Genomic DNA, 21,105 nt, shown 5'->3' with positions numbered 1-21,105 from the left:
GAAAAACATAAAATAAATGGGCTTTTCACAATTATTCAAACCCATCCAATTGTACCAATATTTCTAACTAATAGAAGCATCCATATTTTGTTTTGTAAAGTGTTTTATTGATTGTGAATCCGATGTGTAAGGCATAACACGTCACCAAAGAGCTTGTAAGGATTTGCTGATATTTAGAATAACTGGATTTAGAACAATAAACACAACGCTTAAAGCAATTATACCCTGAAGCCTTTTGGAAAAATAATTCTTTGACATTGTGTAATTACCCGCTCATTCTTATTGGCTGTTTGGGCGAGTGATCTAGGCAGCTTTGAGTGACAGGAGCAGAGCTCCCTGTAAAACTATCAGGCACTTCTCAGCAGAAGCACCTGCAGAGCTCCACCACAATGCTGTCATGGGGTTGTCCCTTTTCCAGTTACACTGTAAAGTTCTAGTATGGCCCCAAGCAGAGGCATCTCCTCAATTTGGGAGGTTCACCGCCATCATAGCAGCATCTTGTCCATGTAATTAACCTTCAGTTTTGCGATGCTTTATTAGTGTGTGCTCACACAGATATTGACAGACCTCTCCACACCCTTTGCCTGATCTGTGTTTTTTCAATGACTATCCTGCTTGCTTTAAAACCTCCAGGGTCCCTTGAATGAGTGTTTGCTAGAAAATTCACCTCCCCGCTAAGAAACCTTACAGTGACAAGCATTTTCATCTTATAACCAAGCCAAACACATACTGGCCAATGAAAACTCAGGGAGGTAATTCTGTCCATCTCTGTGAAGCTCCATGCAACAGGTTTCAGAAGCTGATTTGAATCCTCCATCCACCTGGTAGCTTCTTTTGCTTTTATTTTGTGTATGAAGTACGTTTTGTAACTGCTACTGGATCACATCATGACTGTAACCTCATAGTAAAAATAGTGAATTCCCAATTTTGAATCTGAATGCTGCTGCAAGCCAGGAAATAAGTGAAATAAGCACATCTGAAACCTTACCAGATCTGCAAAATATGGAAAGCGTGACTGAACTTTCAGTGGCAATCAAACTACTATAATGGACGTTTAGGCTGTTACCAGCTGGTGTGGTCTTAACGTCAGGCTTTAACGCACGTGCTGGTGTTATTAACCGAAGCGGCTGGAACGCTGGAGACTAACGAAGCAAAATTATTGGATTACAGCCCTCAGAAACATGGGATAGGGGCTGGCCTCAGCCAATGATTAATTCTCGGAAATGCAATTAACCAATTGATGAGAAATTCCCCCATTTAGGACATTTCTGTTTGCTCAGGCCGTCTCACTCTTCATAAATGCAAAACTCAGCGACACTTATGAAGCAGGAGAAACTCCTGGCGTGCTTTAAATTAGCGGGCCAAGCCAAAGCAGTAATCCAAGTATGGAGCAGGGGTTTCTTCACTATAGAGGGTGGATCTGAAATGTGTTCAGAAACGTCTTATCCCCATATCCAAAGAATCACTGGAAATATCAAGCAAGGCGAGACGCACCAGTGCCATGCAGTTTAATAAAGCGCAGCGTTTCGGCAGGACGGGGCGCTAAAAGTTATTGACATAACTGGAATTCACCATTAAGTTTAAGTATCTGAAGTGGACATACGGGTCACTTCAGTAGACACCTAAGAAGCTAAGATGTTCAACAGAGCAAAGTGCTATATAGCAAACTCGTAATATAAAGGTTATTCTACTCACACACAGAATATAGATGATTTAATCTGAGTATTTAAAGGCGCTCAGTACACTGCAAACTCATACACACAGACCGCACACACACACAGACCTGTACTCATATCGTTGTGGGGACTGTCCATTCATTTCTATGGGCAAAACCCCAATCCCAACAGGACAACCTTAACCAAAAGTAATCTTAACCAAAAGTCTTTTGGAAATTCTAGGCTGTGATTGCAGTCACAGATTTTTATAAAACTAAGGTTATCCTTGTGGGGACTAATAAACTGGGTCCCACAATGTCAAAATAACACACAGACACAGACACAGACACACACAGACACAGACACACACAGACACACACAGACACAGACACACACAGACACACACACAGACACAGACACACACAGACACACACATAGCTGATTGGAATAATTGAAATAAAAATCAGAACATACAAAAATGTATTCTTTGGGTAAAACAAATAATGATCTTTATGTACATGTGTAAGTCAAACTGGTAGCCAAACTGATTAATCCTTCCAACCCAATCTTTGATTCGTATTTCACTAATTACATAAAATTTTTATTTTAGCTGCCTAATACCTCAAAACGTTTTGTGGTCCAAGTGGCAAAGATACGTACAATTGTTGTACGTAGTGCCCCCCCCCCCCACCCCGGTGCCACTATGCCAACCCACAGCCACTTCCTATATAAGAACATAAGAAATTTACAAATGAGAGGAGGCCATTCGGCCCATCAAGCTCGTTTGGGGAGAACTTAACTAATAGCTCAGAGTTGTTAAAATCTTATCTAGCTCTGATTTAAAGGAACCCAGGGTTTTAGCTTGCGCTACACTAACAGGAAGACTATTCCATACCCTAATTACGCGCTGTGTAAAGAAGTGCTTCCTCAAATTCATTTAAAAATGTTCTGCTAATTGCCACTTATGGCTAGTGCTAGTATTTAAACTAATATTGAAGTAGCCATTTGGCTGAACAGCATCCAGTCCTGTTAGAATCTTATATACCTGGATCATGTCCCCCCTTAGTCTCTTTTGCTCGAGGCTAAACAGATTCAGCTCAGCTAACCTCTCCTGATAAGACATTCCTCTAAAACCAGGAAACATTCTCGTAGCCCTACGTTGCACCTTTTCCAAGGAAGCAATGTTCCTGCACCCACAGCCCGCCACACTGCATCCGAAGCCACTTCCTGCACCCACAGCTCGCCACATTGCATCCAAAGCTGATCCCTGCAGCCACAGCCCGCCACACTGCACCCGAGGCTGCTTCCTGAACCCACAGCCCGCCACACTGCAAGCGAGGCTGCTTCCTGAACCCACAGCCCGCTACACTGCACCCGAGGCTCCTTCCTGAACCCACAGCCGGCCACACTACACCCGAGGCTGCTTCCTGAACCTGTGCCCTGCTGTGCTGCACCCACAGGTGCTGCCTCTACCTACAACCTACCCTGCTGCATCCACAGCCACTTCCTGCACTCACAGCTCACCACGCTGCAGTCACAGCCACTTCCTGCACCTGCAGCCTGACACGATGTCCCCTCAGCTGCTGCCTGCACTCACAGCAACCATGCTGCACCTGCAGCCACTTTCTGTGCCTGTAGTCTGCAGTGCTGCACCCAAAGCCCATAGCCCACCACACTGCACCCACAGCCCGTCACGCTGCACCTGCAGCCCACCGCATCTGCAGTTACTCCCTGTCCCAGCAGCCCACCACACTGCACCCGCAGCCTGCCATGCTGCACTTGCAGCCACTACCTGCATCCGAGGCTGCTTTCTGCGCACGCAACCAGCCGCACTGCACCAAAACCATATTGATTTGCCGGTAACAAAATACGCTGTGCACACACTGTGGCTGTTGAGCTGGGGGAAGAACAGCACTGGAGTAGAAAGCGGAGGGAGAACACAACCAAAAAGCCAAAAATATTTAGGAAAGCTCACTGGGGGCGGGGGTGTCGAGATGTATACACATAGGCCACATAGGCACACACACAGTCTGCTGACCCACATGCCAAGGAAGCGCCCAGTCCTGCCTTTCCACAGACACGTCCTTTACATGCACATGCCACCTCCACCCCCATGAAAACAGCTTGTCTGCATCCGAGCTGCACTACCAAGTTGCTCCATTCTAGCCCTCCCTCACACTAAATATCATCATCCTCCTCTTTATCGGGTTTGCACACTTACCACTGCTGCCCCCCAACCCCCCCAAATTCAGTGGGTGGCTGTCCAAGGTGTGCCAGCGTTTGGGGGGGGGGGATGGAGATTTGCTATGCGGTGTTTGCAGAGGGGGCAGTAAACCCCAAACAGACACGCCAGGGAGGAGTCGGCAAATGTATAAATCCTGATTAGGAATTCAGCGTGCCGCAAAACTAACAATTATGGCCGGAATAATGCAGAATAAACAGGAAAGCATGCATTAATGCTGAACAATGCCCATTTTATGTGCAGCTTCAAATAATAGCAGTGCAGGAGGACGTTTTTATGATTCCTATTACAGTCGGCTATCGCTACCCGGCTTGAGACACACCCAAATTTTGCTGCAGGCAATTTCAAATCCGGTTGACAGCTGGCTAAGCGATTAGACTGTAGACACAGATCGGCAAAAAGACCCACATTGTGCACATGTAAATAATCTTATTATTAGAATCCACACAAAAATTGCAAATGCCACATTATCAACTTCGTGGGTACTCGGATTTTTAAAAGGCTGCCTTTTCTGAGCGACTCAGACACGCTGTGAAAACACGGCCACAGAGTCACGATGGCTACTGGCCAGCAGGGCAAGCTGGGGTGCAAAATTGTCTTTAAGTTGTTAATAAAACCACAGAGCACAGCAACACCCAGGTCAGTTACAGGCTACTGGGCCTGCTCTGTCCATGTGGCTGCAAGGGATGATGGGATACGGCAGCTAGGTCAGCGCGAGCCCATCTGTGGGCCACCTCCTGATGAAAGGAGCCTTTGTGTCCTTCTCACGGCCAAGTTTGATTCGGCGGGTCATTAGACATTCTGTTCAGCCCCTGCATCAATGGAGCCTCTGCCCGGCACCCAGGTGCCACATTCCCGGGTGCCTCTCGGCTTCCTCCCGCCAGCCAGGCCCTCGTACTGCCACCCCCCCCATCCACGGCCCCCAAACAGCCAGCATTCTTCTCACCGCCATGCCATGGGGTCCTGCGTGGGCCTTGCTTCCCAGAGCCCCGCCGAGGCCCGGGCCAGGAGCCGAGCTGGGCGAGGGTCAGCTCGCGTTCGCTTGTGATGCACCCCCCTCCCCCAGTAAATGTCTGGGGGGAAATGATGACGCTGCCTATGGCTTCCATTCTAGAACTGTAAACACTCGTACTTCTGTCTGAGAGGCCTGTGGGCTGTGAAGGAAATGCACAGCAGCCACTCACTCATATTCTGGGGAGTGATGCGGCAACTGCTGCTGTATTTATCCAAAACCATCACTTTAGCGATAAAAATAGTGGCTCCTCTGCAGCAGAGAAACACCAAACCCTCATTCGGTTGAGTATTTGTGAAGGCGGTCTTGGGGATTAGCGCCAAACTCGCTACTAAAGCAGGGAGAAAACTAAACGTATGCATATCCATGCCTGATCATTCAACTTACAAATCATTATTAGGTGATATGATCACGGGTTTCATGTTTGAGTGAATGGAGGATAGCTGTGCCTATATGCAAGTCAAAACCAAAGTAATGTCAGTGTTTATGCATATTTTCATGCAAGGTAAATAAGCTAGATTGTGCATATACAGTATCAGTCAAAAGTTTGGACATTCCAAGTCAATTACAAAGAAGAGTGATCTAATGGAAGGATATTGCACCACATGATCACCTGACCTAGACCCAGTTGAAATGGTTTTAGAGGAGCAGGAAAAGCAGGAAATGGGTGCTCGGCATATGTGGCACCTCCTTCAGGACAGCTGGAAAAGCATTCTGGGTGGACACCTCATTAAACTGATATAGAAGAGCCGGTCCCTGGAGCAACTGGGGCTACGGACCTTGCTCAGGGGCCCAATGGTGGGATAACTCTGCCAGCCATGGGATATGAACCAGCAACCTTCTGAGTCCCAAGCCGTACAGCTGCCCCCACCCCCAACAAATTAATTAGTTTTGTTTAATCCTGCTTTTGGTCAATACAGAATTCCATATCTATTATTGTATAGATTTGATGTGTTTATTCTAAAATGTAGAAATTAGTACAAATAATCCTTTCTATGGGTAGGTGTGTCCAAATATTTTACGGGTACTGTATACCTTAGCAAGACAACCGGCCAATATGTCTATTTACTAGATCTACATTTTTATTCATCTAATTAAGCTTAACATGAAATAAGTATCAATACAGATTAATATAGTAATTAATTTATTAATACTCATTTTTATAGTGTTATTGTAGTATCTAAATTTGCTTCCATTTTGTAGTATTTTCATTATTCGTTTGGAAGAGTTTGAGTTCACATAATGAAATTAACATGGAAAGGGGCTGATATCAATCTCAGAGAAACACGGTGACAGTGACTCATGTTCATTTCATGCGATTAGAGACCTGAAACTATCAGCATCACAGAAGCTCCAGAATGACGTGGTTTTAAACCCACAATATCACCGATTTGGACAGGACACCCACAAAAGCAGCATAGTGTGAAGACGAGGGAGGGGTGAGCTCTGCTACTGCTCCACCCGTCCAGCATGAATGAGGTGACTGTGAGCACGGATGGCTAATGTGCTAGCCAGAATGCTGCCATTAGTGTGGGGGGGCATTGTAATTGGTGGCATAATCTGAGACTGCGGAGGGTTTAGGTCTTTGAAGTAAGATGGAAATTCTTTCCAAGGACCTTCTAAATGCAATAGCAAAGAGCTGTGTTTTTGCATTCCCGACCTAAAGGAAAGTCTTCCCAGCATTCTAAACTGTCACCCCCCCCCAGCATCCCTCAGTCCCCACCCAGCCTGCTAATTCATCACGCAAACAGATCAGCCGAGCGAGCTGCAGCTAAGGGTTTGTTTGCTTTGTGTGGGGAGCCCCTGTGTGGCTGTGAGTGTGTTCAGGGCCAGCGATCACGACGGCGGCGGCCACCCGGGCAACAGGCCACTGTGAGTATGGAGATGGAGGTTAGGGAGGAGTCATACACTGGGGGGCGGGGCTCTGTGGGCAAGGGGCGTGGTCAAGGAAACATGAATGAAATCATAGACAAATGAAGAAATGCACGTATTTCTTGATGCAGAAGGAACCTACATTCACAAGTGGATGTTTAACACAGAAAACATTATGCTAGAGGGAGAGAAACTAGGGCCAATGTTGGATATTATACTGAACTCGGATATGGCATTTAAAACTATAGGGTTGTTTATGGCTATAGATATGCGACCATATTCGGCAGTAGAGAACACAGGACTTAGTTTGTTATGATTGTTATGATGCAGTCTTATTTATCTACATATTTATTTTTACAATGTGCAGAAAAGCATGTTTTATATCTTGTTATTCAGACACATCACCGGACATATTTGTGTTTATAATCATATGTGCAGTTGTACTAATAAAGAAATTAGTACATTATCTTTCCTCGACAACCTTCAAAACAATTTTGTTTTCCCTGCTGGAGTGAAATTGCGCTGAACTGTGAACCCCAGACTGAAAGTTGTGCCGAACCATGAATTTCACATACCATTACACCCTTACTGGCTTTATAAAAGGGTATCACTGCCTGCAGATAACTTTGGTGTGTAGCTAACATCAAACCTTCCCACATAGCTGACTGACAAATGTAAAGGTATCAAGATGTCGGGGAGAGAGATGAGGGGAACAATAGGGAATCCTGGGAAGAGTGTAAATCAGGCTTTAATGGTGGAATTCAATGGGGGAGCATGGGACAAAAAGAAGAGGGGAAGGGGACAAACGCAGCCGGGGCGTCCTCTTATCAGCTTATCCCTACAAAGGGCATAGTGTGGGCCGGGCCGCGGCGTGACTCACTTCTGCACTCTTTCCTTGGCCTCACACTCAACCTCCTGGCTCCGCCGAAGCTGGGCCTGTGAACTGCGCAGCTCGACGGCCAGGAGTCGAAGCTGCTCCAGAAGCTGTGTGTTCTGCGGGGCCAGAGATGTGGGGGGCTGGGGGGAAGAGCAGCTCAGAGCAGGCTCAGGAGGCTTGTTTGCGGGGGCCTCCCGACACGGGGGGTGCAGCAAGCTGTAGTAAAAGAGAGAGAAAAACCTTTGAAAATGCTCACCATGGCATGGTACTACATCATCAGTGAATCAGAAGAATGTACACACACACCACGACCCGGTACTAGATCATCAGTGAAACAGAAGAATGTACACAGACCACGACTGGTACTACATCATCAGTGAATCAGAAGAATGTACAGCCACCAGGTCTCGGAACTAGATCAGTGAAACAGAAGAATGTACACAGACCACGACCCGGTACTAGGTCATCAGTGAAACAGAAAAATGTACACAGACCACGACCAGGTACTAGGTCATCAGTGAAACAGAATAATGTACATAGACCACGACCCGGTACTAGATCATCAGTGAAACAGAAGATTGTACACAGACCACGACCCAGTACTAGATCATCAGTGAATCAGAAGAATGTATACAGACCACGACCCGGTACTAGATCATCAGTGAATCAGAAGAATGTACACAGACCACGACCCGGTACTAGGTCATCAGTGAAACAGAAGAATGTACACAGACCACGACCCGGTACTAGGTCATCAGTGAATCAGAAGAATGTACACACACCATAATCCGGTACTAGATCATCAGTGAAACAGAAGAATTTACAGTCACCATGGCCCTCTTCTAGATCATCAGTGAAACAGAAAAACCAAAAGCCTCAGAATATATGCTCTGTACAAACTCTGACTGCCTCAACTCAATTCATTATCTTTCCTAGCATATGCTTGCATGACAACCTTCAAAACAATTCTGCTACTGCTTTCTGAATTTACCACCTAAGACAGTTGAATCAAGAGATCAGGGTCAGGAGTACTGTCAACACATCTCTCTATTGTCATTGATGTCGCTGCTGCATGGTGTGTCATGGTGAGGTGTCCTTATATGCTCAATACAACTCGGAGACCCATGAGAGAACCCATCGTTGTCACAACAATTACGTTCACTCAACTTTAAAGGACGAAACCATATTATTACTTCTTTCTTAGAAAACCAGGAAAAACATAAAAACAAACAATCCTCAATCCTTAATAAGTGGAAAAATATATATAAATACTCACATCCACATACTGAACTGCTTTACTTCACAATGCTGAGAGCCTTGCACTCGGTGTCAGTAATGAGACAATTACTCGTAAATGAGCTTGTTAAAGGAATAACAGCATTTGTCACCAGATTACTGTGGATCATTGCCCTGAATACATTTGCTTTGCTCTTAACTACATCGAGGGAAGGGGCGCACGACTGCGCAGAGCAGTCATGTTAACGTGAGGGTAGCGTCGGTGCCGAATTAACTTGAAATGTCGACGTGATAAGCCTGATGTACCCCCAGCATGTCGGTCTGGGCCCGGAGTCGGAAGAGTGGACAGGGACGTTGGCTGCATTTGGCACGTTAACAGTCTGCAACTTGACCTTAACGACGAAACAAAGCAGACAGTTTACCTGTCAGTATGAAATGTCACTCTGTATAAACACTGTGTATCAATAGACAAGTTTAATATTCGAATGGAATGTCAGTACAAGAAACAATATCTGAGGTAATAATACAGTAGAATGTCAGTGGAATACATTACCATACAACTCAAGGCAGTGAGCTAAATTGACTGGGAGCCATGAAGTGAACATTAACACCGTGAGCTATCAAGGAGAGAAGGAAGAGAAAGAAAACAGTGGAAACGCTGCCCCGAATGATATCGGCTATTAGGCTGTTCACTAGCAGGAGACACCATCAGCCCTCTGCCTCACTCACCAATAAAAAACAAGCACAGCTTTGTGTGGACAAAAAAAGAGGAAAACATTTTCACCCCATTTTCTGTGTTAAAAGGGTACCAAAATAAGCACTGCCTTTAGGGGGGTGGCACCTTCCAGGACAAACCCACCTTAAAATCCGAAACGGCACCTGAGCAATGATTAAAAAGGACGGCACGTAAAAGTCCTGCCTCTTCAAATGCAATGTGTAATTATACACCTCTGCAAGGGGAAGAATTTAATGCCATTGCCAAAGTAATTGAAGTACAGCAATAAAACGGAAATAACTTGATATTAAAAAGGAGAGGGGGAAGGAAGATGGGAGCAGAAGCAAGAGACACCGCTGGGGAGACAGGTTAGGCAATATCACAAGGAGTAATACAACCGGGGACCGGCACCCATGGGCCGCTCCAAGCGCATCACAGCCACTCACAACACAGACACAGAGTCAAACCGTGGAGTAATAAGGAGGACTGCCACCCTGGGTCCGCTCCAAGGGCATCACAACACAGACACAGAGTCAAACCGTGGAGTAATAAGGAGGACTGCCACCCTGGGTCCGCTCCAAGGGCATCACAACACAGACACAGAGTCAAACCGTGGAGTAATAAGGAGGACTGCCACCCTGGGTCCGCTCCAAGGGCATCACAACACAGACACAGAGTCAAACCGTGGAGTAATAAGGAGGACTGCCACCCTGGGTCCGCTCCAAGGGCATCACAACACAGACACAGAGTCAAACTGTGGAGTAATAAGGAGGACTGCCACCCTGGGTCCGCTCCAAGTGCATCACAACACAGTCACAGAGTCAAACCGTGGAGTAATAAGGAGGACTGCCATCCTGGGTCCGCTCCAAGGGCATCACAACACAGACACAGAGTCAAACTGTGGAGTAATAAGGAGGACTGCCACCCTGGGTCCGCTCCAAGGGCATCACAACACAGACACAGAGTCAAACCGTGGAGTATTAAGGAGGACTGCTATCCTGGGTCCGTTCCAAGGGCATCACAAGACAGACACAGAGTCAAACCGTGGAGTAATAAGGAGGACTGCCACCCTGGGTCCGCTCCAAGTGCATCACAACACAGACACAGAGTCAAACCGTGGAGTAATAAGGAGGACTGCTATCCTGGGTCCGCTCCAAGGGCATCACAAGACAGACACAGTGTCAAACCGTGGAGTATTAAGGAAGACTGCCACCCATGGGCCGCTCCAACGGCATCACAACACAGACACAGAGTCAAACCGTGGAATAATAAGGAGGACTGCCATCCTGGGTCCGCTCCAAGGGCATCACAAGACAGACACAGAGTCAAACCGTGGAGTAATAAGGAGGACTGCCACCCTGGGTCCACTCCAAGGGCATCACAACACAGACACAGGGTCAAACCGTGGAGTAATAAGGAGGACTGGCACCCTGGGTCCGCTCCAAGGGCATCACAAGACAGACACAGAGTCAAACCGTGGAGTATTAAGGAGGACTGCCACCCTGGGTCCGTTCCAAGGGCATCACAAGACAGACACAGAGTCAAACCGTGGAGTAATAAGGAGGACTGGCACCCTGGGTCCGCTCCAAGTGCATCACAACACAGACACAGAGTCAAACCGTGGAGTAATAAGGAGGACTGCTATCCTGGGTCCGCTCCAAGGGCATCACAAGACAGACACAGTGTCAAACCGTGGAGTATTAAGGAAGACTGCCACCCATGGGCCGCTCCAACGGCATCACAACACAGACACAGAGTCAAACCGTGGAGTAATAAGGAGGACTGCCACCCTGGGTCCACTCCAAGGGCATCACAACACAGACACAGAGTCAAACCGTGGAGTAATAAGGAGGACTGCTATCCTGGGTCCGCTCCAAGGGCATCACAAGACAGACACAGTGTCAAACCGTGGAGTATTAAGGAAGACTGCCACCCATGGGCCGCTCCAACGGCATCACAACACAGACACAGAGTCAAACCGTGGAATAATAAGGAGGACTGCCATCCTGGGTCTGCTCCAAGGGCATCACAAGACAGACACAGAGTCAAACCGTGGAGTAATAAGGAGGACTGCCACCCTGGGTCCACTCCAAGGGCATCACAACACAGACACAGAGTCAAACCGTGGAGTAATAAGGAGGACTGGCACCCTGGGTCCGCTCCAAGGGCATCACAAGACAGACACAGAGTCAAACCGTGGAGTATTAAGGAGGACTGCCACCCTGGGTCCGTTCCAAGGGCATCACAAGACAGACACAGAGTCAAACCGTGGAGTAATAAGGAGGACTGGCACCCTGGGTCCGCTCCAAGTGCATCACAACACAGACACAGAGTCAAACCGTGGAGTAATAAGGAGGACTGCTATCCTGGGTCCGCTCCAAGGGCATCACAAGACAGACACAGTGTCAAACCGTGGAGTATTAAGGAAGACTGCCACCCATGGGCCGCTCCAACGGCATCACAACACAGACACAGAGTCAAACCGTGGAGTAATAAGGAGGACTGCCACCCTGGGTCCACTCCAAGGGCATCACAACACAGACACAGAGTCAAACCGTGGAGTAATAAGGAGGACTGGCACCCTGGGTCCGCTCCAAGGGCATCACAAGACAGACACAGAGTCAAACCGTGGAGTAATAAGGAGGACTGCCACCCTGGGTCCACTCCAAGGGCATCACAAGACAGACACAGAGTCAAACCGTGGAGTAGTAAGGAGGACTGCCACCCATGGGCCGCTCCAACGGCATCACAACACAGACACAGTGTCAAACCGTGGAGTAATAATGAGGACTGCCGTCCTGGGTCCGCTCCAACGGCATCACAACACAGTCACAGAGTCAAACCGTGGAGTAATAAGGAGGACTGCCACCCTGGGTCTGCTCCAAGTACATCACAACACAGTCACAGAGTCAAACCGTGGAGTAATAAGGAGGACTGCCACCCTGGGTCTGCTCCAAGTACATTACAACACAGTCACAGAGTCAAACCGTGGAGTAATAAGGAGGACTGCCACCCTGGGTCTGCTCCAAGTACATCACAACACAGTCACAGAGTCAAACTGTGGAGTAATAAGGAGGACTGCCATCCTGGGTCCGCTCCAAGGGCAACACAACACAGACAGAGTCAAACCGTGGAGTAATAAGGAGGACTGGCACCCTGGGTCCGCTCCAAGGGCATCACAAGACAGACACAGAGTCAAACCGTGGAGTAATAAGGAGGACTGCCATCCTGGGTCTGCTCCAAGGGCAACACAACACAGACACAGAGTCAAACCGTGGAGTAATAAGGAGGACTGCCATCCTGGGTCCGCTCCAAGGGCATCACAACACAGACACAGAGTCAAACCGTGGAGTAATAAGGAGGACTGCCATCCTGGGTCCACTCCAAGTGCATCAGAAAAGGCCAGTTGAATATATTTTCTCAACAATATTAATACTGACATTTTATTTTTCTCTGGAAAAAACTCTCAATGATATTAGCAACTCACAAATGCCTTCTTGGTACAGCAAAATCACGTTCCTTATTATTACTTTTAAAAAAAAAAAGATTCCAATGTATTTTAGTAATCATAAATAATTTTTTTCTCCAGTGTGAAAGCCACCATTTTTTCCTAGATGTGTTATTAGAAAGAAAAAAAGGAAGAAGAAAGAAGAAAAGGAAAATTAATTTTCATATTGAATAAAATGGTTCTTTGGCGAGGAGGGCGAATCTGAACACTCCCCTGACCTCTCATATTTCACAACATCCACCATGCCATCACCTCCAAATGAACATTTACCGTCACATTTTAGACAGATTATCTCCTAAACTTCCCTGCATGTCAACTTACAAGTTAAGATGCCCGGGCAGGAGGAAGAAATAAGGCGCTATTGTGATTAGAGTAGTGCTTTGAATAACAACAAACCCCCCTGCCCCCCAAACACCACCACCATCCTCCACAATATTACACCCGTCTGTGGAATAAGAGGTTTGCGCTTGACAAAACGATCCAGATTAATGACCGCAGTTTGTTTATGTCTCCAGGCAATTATGTGTACATTTCCTTAAAATCATATTAGTCATTCTGACCCACTGCAGCTTTTAATTAGTTTAAAGGAAGCCACCATTTTATCTCCTTTATTCTCAGAGCGAGAGGCAATCAATTCAGATGTAATACTGATAGCCAAGAAGCAGAGTGTACGTGCGTGCTTTTTTAAATTAAATGCAAACACACTGGGTACGAAGGTCCAATAGCAGTGACAAACACAGGAGAAGGGGATTGCTACACTAGGCATTATCTTATCTAGCTGCCTGCCCCCTCACCCGTCCATGTACACTTTTTCTCCCCTTTTTTAAAGCCATTTGCAAAGGCAGATATGGGAAACCCACAGTTGCACTTTTGAAGATGGAAATAGAAAAGGCAGCAGAAAGCAGATGCTAAAATCTAAAACCCAAGTTAAAATCTGATAAACCAAAGCTGTTCGTAGAGAAAGCAAATAAGTGTGGATAAAACATCTGATTCATTTGATTGTTCATTTATAGATCAATAATCCTTAAAACAGGGCCAAACTAGCTCTCACAGTTTGCATGAAAGTTACATGAATGAAAAACAATGGTACTCCAAGTTAGAGGTCACATGATGGGTACAGTATGAGATGGATCAAGCATCTTGGGCCTTTCGCAAGTGCTCCTTGTCACTGTGGTACTGCCCCCCCCCCAGGCTGTCGAGAAGCTTCTAGCTTTATGTCTGCAGTCATACACCCTCAGTATTCAGCTGCAGGTAACAGTCAGATATGTCACAGTACCAAGACGAATGTCTGTTGCCACCCGCATCTCATTCCCTGTGCATTTATGTCTGCATGTGTGTGTGTGAGTGTGTATGAGTGTACCTTTAGGTTTCTCCAGTATCTGCCGCAGCCAAGACAAAGAGCGGTAGTTACAGATTAACTCCTTTAATCAGATAGGTAATCGGGGCGCTGGATGGAGAGACGCTCCGAATGAACCTGCCTTCAAATTCTGCAAAGCAAACCCATAGTTAATGTGTAATGGACTCGGGGGTGTGATATCAGGGAATATGTAAAAGAACCTTTTAATACAGACTTATCTCCTGCGCTCTGGACAAATATGCGCCAGTCACCATAGAAAGGGAGCCTCATTGGAGCCTTCCAGAGACGAGCCTCCCTCTGCAGGCAAACAAGCAGGCACTGTGCCCTGCCCCTCACTGCTGTAACAACACTCACGTTACGAAGAAACACACAAAGGCTATTTCCTGTTTTAAGGGAACAGGTGTACCGGGAGTATCGGTATAAGCCTTGCCCTGGTTGTTGGCCAAAGCGACCATCAACTCGGGTAATACCGAGACACCAAAGCTCCTGTCTCTCTCGACTTGATTGCCAAAGGGGTCTGAAGCTAAAAGATCAAACTTATTTTGAGGGACAAATCAACAACTGGTTGCCAACCTCTAAATGCTTTGTGAGATTTTAAAGAAATTAAAAGCAAATGCCATCTACAACTAGAGGCATCCTCCCTCACCAGCCTAAGTTACTGGTAGACTGGGTCATGGACTTTGTGACATGGAGATGGGACATTCTACCATCTGACATTCAATAGCATTGTTTTGATTTTTTTTCAAAACAAAACATGTATAGTCAGGAGAAAAGTAGCTTGCTGGATTCAACGCAGACTGAAGAAGGAATTTCAGCATATTTCAACACACAGATTTTATTCTCATTACAATATGATGACATCATAAGGAATCTACAGTAGAAACAGGGGCTGTGAAGCTTGTTAGACGTTTTCTGGAAATCAGCTGGAAAGACGGAATGAGACAGCCCACTCTCGCTAATGATTATTGAGGTAAAGGTGTTAAACGGACACTAGGAATGCCACAAATCCTTCTGGAGCCTTCCAAAGTGGGAATAGGGTGTTAATGTGTCTCCTGCTCGGCCTGACTGCCCCAGACACTGGCAGGCTCTCAAACAAAGCAGCTGCTTTTGGGCCACCCATCCAATCACAACACTTTAAAACAGCGAGCTCCTTGCAGCCGTGTTTTCAGAATCACTGGGGTTCTCCCTCTCCACAGACACAGACAGGCAGCTAGGCACCACTCCACAGACAAAGATGGGCAGCCAGACGCCGCTCCACAGACACAAATGGCCGGTTGGGCGCTGCTCCGCAGACACAGACAAGTGGCCCACTGCCCTGCAGACACAGACGGGTGACCAGGCGCCCCTCCGCAGACACAGACAGGTGGTCCACTGCTCCACAGACACAGAGGGGTGGCCAGGCATCACTCTGCAGACACAGAGGGGCTGGCAGGCACTGCTCCGCAGACACAGATGGACGGATAGGAGTTGCTCCGCAGACACACATGGGCGGCCAGGCGCCTGCTCCGCAGACACAGACAGGTGGCGCACTCCTCTGAAGACACAGACGGGCAGCCAGGAGCCACCTCGCAGACACAGACGGGTGGCTAGGTGCTGCTCTGCAGAAACAGACGGGCGACCCACTACCTCTCCACAGACACAGACAGGCGGCCAGACGCTGCTCCGCAGAGAGACGGGTGGCCCACTACCTCTCCGCAGACAGATGGGTGGCCAGGTGCCGCACGGCAGACACAGACAGGCGGCCAGACGCTGCTCCGCAGAGAGACGGGTGGCCCACTACCTCTCCGCAGACAGATGGGTGGTCAGGTGCCGCACGGCAGACACAGACAGGCGGCCAGACGCTGCTCCGCAGAGAGAGACGGGTGGCCCACTACCTCTCCGCAGACACAGACAGGCGGCCAGACGCTGCTCCGCAGAGAGAGACGGGTGGCCCACTACCTCTCCGCAGACACAGACAGGCGGCCAGAAGCTGCTCCGCAGAGAGACGGGTGGCCAGGCGCCGCTCGGCAGACACAGACAGGCGGCCAGACGTTGCTCCGCAGAGAGACGGGTGGCCAGGCGCCGCTCGGCAGACACAGACAGGCGGCCCACTACCTCTCCGCAGACACAGACAGGCGGCCAGACGTTGCTCCGCAGAGAGACGGGTGGCCAGGCGCCGGTCGGCAGACACAGACAGGCGGCCCACTACCTCTCCGCAGACAGATGGGTGGTCAGGTGCCGCTCGGCAGACACAGACAGGCGGCCAGAAGCTGCTCCGCAGAGAGACGGGTGGCCCACTACCTCTCCGCAGACACAGACAGGCGGCCAGACGTTGCTCCGCAGAGAGACGGGTGGCCAGGCGCCGCTCGGCAGACACAGACAGGCGGCCCACTACCTCTCCCCAGACAGATGGGTGGCCAGGTGCCGCTCGGCAGACACAGACAGGCGGCCAGAAGCTGCTCCGCAGAGAGACGGGTGGCCCACTACCTCTCCGCAGACACAGACAGGCGGCCAGACGTTGCTCCGCAGAGAGACGGGTGGCCAGGCGCCGCTCGGCAGACACAGACAGGCGGCCCACTACCTCTCCCCAGACAGATGGGTGGCCAGGTGCCGCTCGGGAGACACAGACAGGCAGCCAGGCACCACTCTGCAGATACAGAAGGGTGGCCAGGCGCTGCTCCGTTGACACAGACGTGTGGTGCACTGCTCCACTTTGCACGTCAGCCTCATCCCATTAAGCACATTGAGACTGTATCTGGGATACTGGAGCTAAGAGACAATGGTTGGTAGTTGGGGTTGCTGTGGAGGCGGAATCTTATGAGCAAATATACAGAGCCAGCTTCGCTGTTTTGTCGGGCCTGGTCAATTTCCCTACAAAGGTCCTACTCCTCAGGCCTTCTGATACAGCCTCCATGGTGGAAGCTGTGTGCGAATACAGTGCAGGCCTTCGCTGGCAGACCAGCTGAGACAGCACCTCCTACAGGCCAGAACTCACCCTGCACTCTGAGTCACGGCGTCCGCATGCATTCCCAATCTCCGTTCACAAGGATACAGCTAACGTTACAAACAGGATGCAAGTAACCAAACCGGTGTTACCAGTTTAGTGGGCAATCTTCAGCTTTCTAATCTAATCTAAGAAGTTCCTTACAATGGTACATTTATGATCGCTCTCTGCACACACAAAAAGTTTCAGGGCCTCAGTTTTTACCTTCATCTTTTAGTTAGAAAAATATCTATTTCATTAGAAAAGTTATGTCCAATACAACATTAAAAAAACAATACAGTAAGAATTAACGCGGAAGTAATTTGACTGAACATGTTAAACAGTTAACTCTTGGTCAGACTCATTTCAGTTTAAAGTTTCGACAAAAACTGAAAACGACGGCAGGCAAAATGACCACGGAAAGATTCAAGAAGCTGCTAAAATATGTAGGAAGTTCCTCAAAGATGGTCAGAATTTTTACACTAAACAGCAGAGTCGAGGGGTGCAAGGGGACCACCAACAGGACTGGGGTGATCTTGCAGCTGGACATGACAGCAAAACAGCGGGTGCTCATTAACAAACAATGTGCTGCCCCCTTTGAGACCCCCTGCCCCCTTACAGAACTCTACATTTAGAATGTCATTAAGGAGGGAGGTGCCCCGCTCCAGGCCAGGAGGCCTGGTTTTATTTTAACGCATGTTTTGCTGTGGGATGCAGGTACCCTTATCTCCATTTTTGAATAACGGAGAGTGAAACGCTGGGTCAAGCTGCAAGGGAATGTATTGCAATGAGAAAAATACTATAGAATATGTGTTGAACAGTGACCTCTAACTTTTCTATGTAAATGATCTGTGGCCATGGAAACAGAACAATAATTCTAGACTCTCAGATGCTGCTCAGGTACTCATGTTGTGTTAAATTTTAACTATGGATTCACAGTGTATGTTAACTGTTTTTATTTTTTTAGAAGGTTGAGCTTTGGGATATTAAATTATTATTTTTAAAGGTAACCATAAACGGTCTGCCAAAAATGGTCACAAAATTTGAAGGTCGCTTTTGGAGGTACTTTTAAGAAAAGGCAATTCTTATTCAAAAACGAAAAATAAATTACTGATTATGTGAGTTTATTCTTCATAATCTAAGTAATACTCTAAGAGAGGAAATAATTAGGCAAATGTGAAATATCATTTGGGGGCTTAAAAAATACTAAAACACAAACCAGTGGCTGGGCAGGAATTCAGGCGGACTTAAGGAGAGCTGGCATTTGGCTAATCGCTCATCATGCTGTGCAGCCAGGTCACGTTTGGCCGGAAGAAGGTTTATGGACATATCAGCAGAGCTGGCAGAGACGAGGATGTGACTCACCTGCAAGAGGCACGCAGGGTCTGCATCTCCTGCTCCAGTTGCCGGATCTGCTCGACAGCCCGATCTCGCTCCATCCGGACCACATCCAGTGCCTCCTGTTAACAAGACACACAAAAGTGACACAGGTATCGCACAGCACAGGAGTCCACTGTGCGATTCAGAACATTAGGCTCTGTGTCTTCACGTGCAGCAGATATTCACACAGGGGGACACTTGCAGTGCATGCACTTAGCATGCAGTCTGTTCCTCTACTCTCTCTCTCGGTCTAGGAAATAGCATTACAGAATGAAAATAAGGGATTTTCCATAAGCATATATAACTCACAGCACACAGCAAACACGAGAAACTACACAATTACAATGTATTTCTGAAAGGAGTTCTATGTAATTGTAATTGGTAATTTGTAATTGTTTTAGGGACTGTGTCCCCAGATATGTCTCCTGGCTCGCGGCTCACAGCAATCGTGTCTCAGAAAAGTGGTTCCAGAAGATGGACGGATAGAAAGGGTTATTTCTTTGCTTTAATATTGTTTGGACTCAGTACCAAAACACCTCCAGGAATAGAGACAGAGAGACACCTTCGTTAAATTTCCTTTGGGATCAATAAAGTTTCTTCCTTTCTTTCTCTCTCTTTCACTCTTTCTTTTCAACCAATGAACCGTTGGTCCATCCGTCTGTCTGTCCATCCATCCATCCATCCATCCATCCAGAAGTGACTACCGAAGATGGCAGTATCACTCTCATAACGACTGCATCTCAAAATTCAGAAAAATGTAAATTCAAGTAAGTATGTTCTAACCTGAAATACTCATTTCAATCATTAATCCAAAAAGGTTTTATAATGTTGCTTAATTTTAAATGCAACATCAAAGCTGCTGAAGGCAGAGGTGTTTCCTCTGCTGTACATTTCAACACGTCTGGCGGGGGGGCTTTCAAAAGGCCCGTCTCGGTGTGGAGCGGACGCTTCTCGCTGCATTTTTATTTAGCCTGTTAAGCAACGGACAAACAAAGAGGACAGACATGGCGTTCTCATTGTGAGGGGGATCCCTTTCAGCGCATTGTCTGCCCACTCAGCACCTTCCAGCCCCAGAGCGAGCGGTCACAGAGAGTGCAGGGGGTTCTGGGTAAACAATAGCCCTGGCCTCACAGCGTCCCAGTGCTTAAACCTGCGCTGCAATTAAGCTCCAGCTAATTACAAGCCGTTGAAACAGATGTGTTGACCGTCACTGCTCTTCAACAGCTGGTAGAGAGGGAAACAACAGCGGCTGCCTAAATCAACAAGCCGCCTAGCTATATTGCAATTGCCGGCAATATAGGGTCTGCATGGGGTGGGGGGCGGTGGGGGGTGTGAAAAGAGCCAGACTTTATCGATTGCTTGAGAGGTCGCCTATTAGGGTCGGCACCGGAACTGGGCCGGGGGGTCTTGCCGAAGTGTCAGGCGGCAGATTGACGAGATGTCATCATGTGATTCCGGGGGGGAGGGGGGCTGGGGCCCGCGATTTGGCATGTGTACCACTGCTGGCAGGGCAACCCCTCTTTCACTCCATCCACCTGGTTTCTTATCTCCCATGCGAGACGGGCGTATCTACAAAGGAACCTTAAACTCCATTTCAGACTGAGAACTTTCATGCCTTTTGTTGTGAACGCTGATGCGATGTAGCCAACTGTCAACTGTCATTTATTTACCTGGCTTTTTATTAGCGTTTTCTTCTTTTCCGTAGCAGTTTCCCTACTATAAAACAAGTTCGTACTTTGGAACTTCTGCTTTTTCCCACAATTATTATTATTGCATCAACGTTACATAAAATTAAATCTATATTTATGTTGTATAAAATTAAATTGTGGAAAAAAAGATGATTCCATGCCTATATTGTGATATTCATCATAACTGAACTCTACTGCACTAGTGGAAACACAGAGAATTTCCACGTCAGTAAACATCTACTTTATTCTGCAGTTCCAGCTGCTTACAGTCCCGTATCAATGCGGTGCGTCTGGGCCGCCCCTCACATCTGCCGCAGCGTCCTGCAGACAGCGGGCGCACGCAGCTCCTATTTCCTGCCCCGCCAAGTCAATTCCCGTCTTTACACACGCCGGGGCACAGTGCAGTGCCAACTGGAACGAGCGGCCTGTCCCCTGCTGCTGCCAATCAGCTTCCTGCAGGTAGCTTAAAGACCCCTAGGAGGCGCTCACGCAGCTCCCAGTGGATACACCCCACACCATCGAATAACACTGCCTGCCATGCGCAGATTTGCCAAGAACTGATGCACTGATGTCTGTCCTCGAGACACCAACTGGCCCAAGC

The 21,105-nt window shown here is 47.9% G+C and overlaps 1 protein-coding gene across 3 annotated transcripts in view; it reads right to left on the bottom strand.

Annotated features, from left to right (window-relative positions):
- mipol1 (mirror-image polydactyly 1) overlaps window positions 1-21,105 on the bottom strand; it is a 70,735-nt gene that overhangs the window by 2,073 nt on the left and 47,557 nt on the right. For all 3 annotated transcript variants that reach the window (XM_048974834.1, XM_048974835.1, XM_048974836.1), the window contains 2 exons: window positions 18,802-18,896; window positions 7,662-7,874 (listed from right to left, as the gene is read on the bottom strand). In XM_048974834.1, the coding sequence (XP_048830791.1) occupies window positions 7,662-7,874; window positions 18,802-18,896 (308 nt within the window). The remainder of the gene's footprint in view (window positions 1-7,661; window positions 7,875-18,801; window positions 18,897-21,105) is intronic.

The sequence above is a fragment of the Brienomyrus brachyistius genome, chromosome 14 (genome assembly GCF_023856365.1).
Source record: "Brienomyrus brachyistius isolate T26 chromosome 14, BBRACH_0.4, whole genome shotgun sequence".
Classification (NCBI taxonomy): Eukaryota; Metazoa; Chordata; class Actinopteri; order Osteoglossiformes; family Mormyridae; genus Brienomyrus; species Brienomyrus brachyistius.
This window is presented reverse-complemented; position numbering and strand designations above follow the sequence as displayed.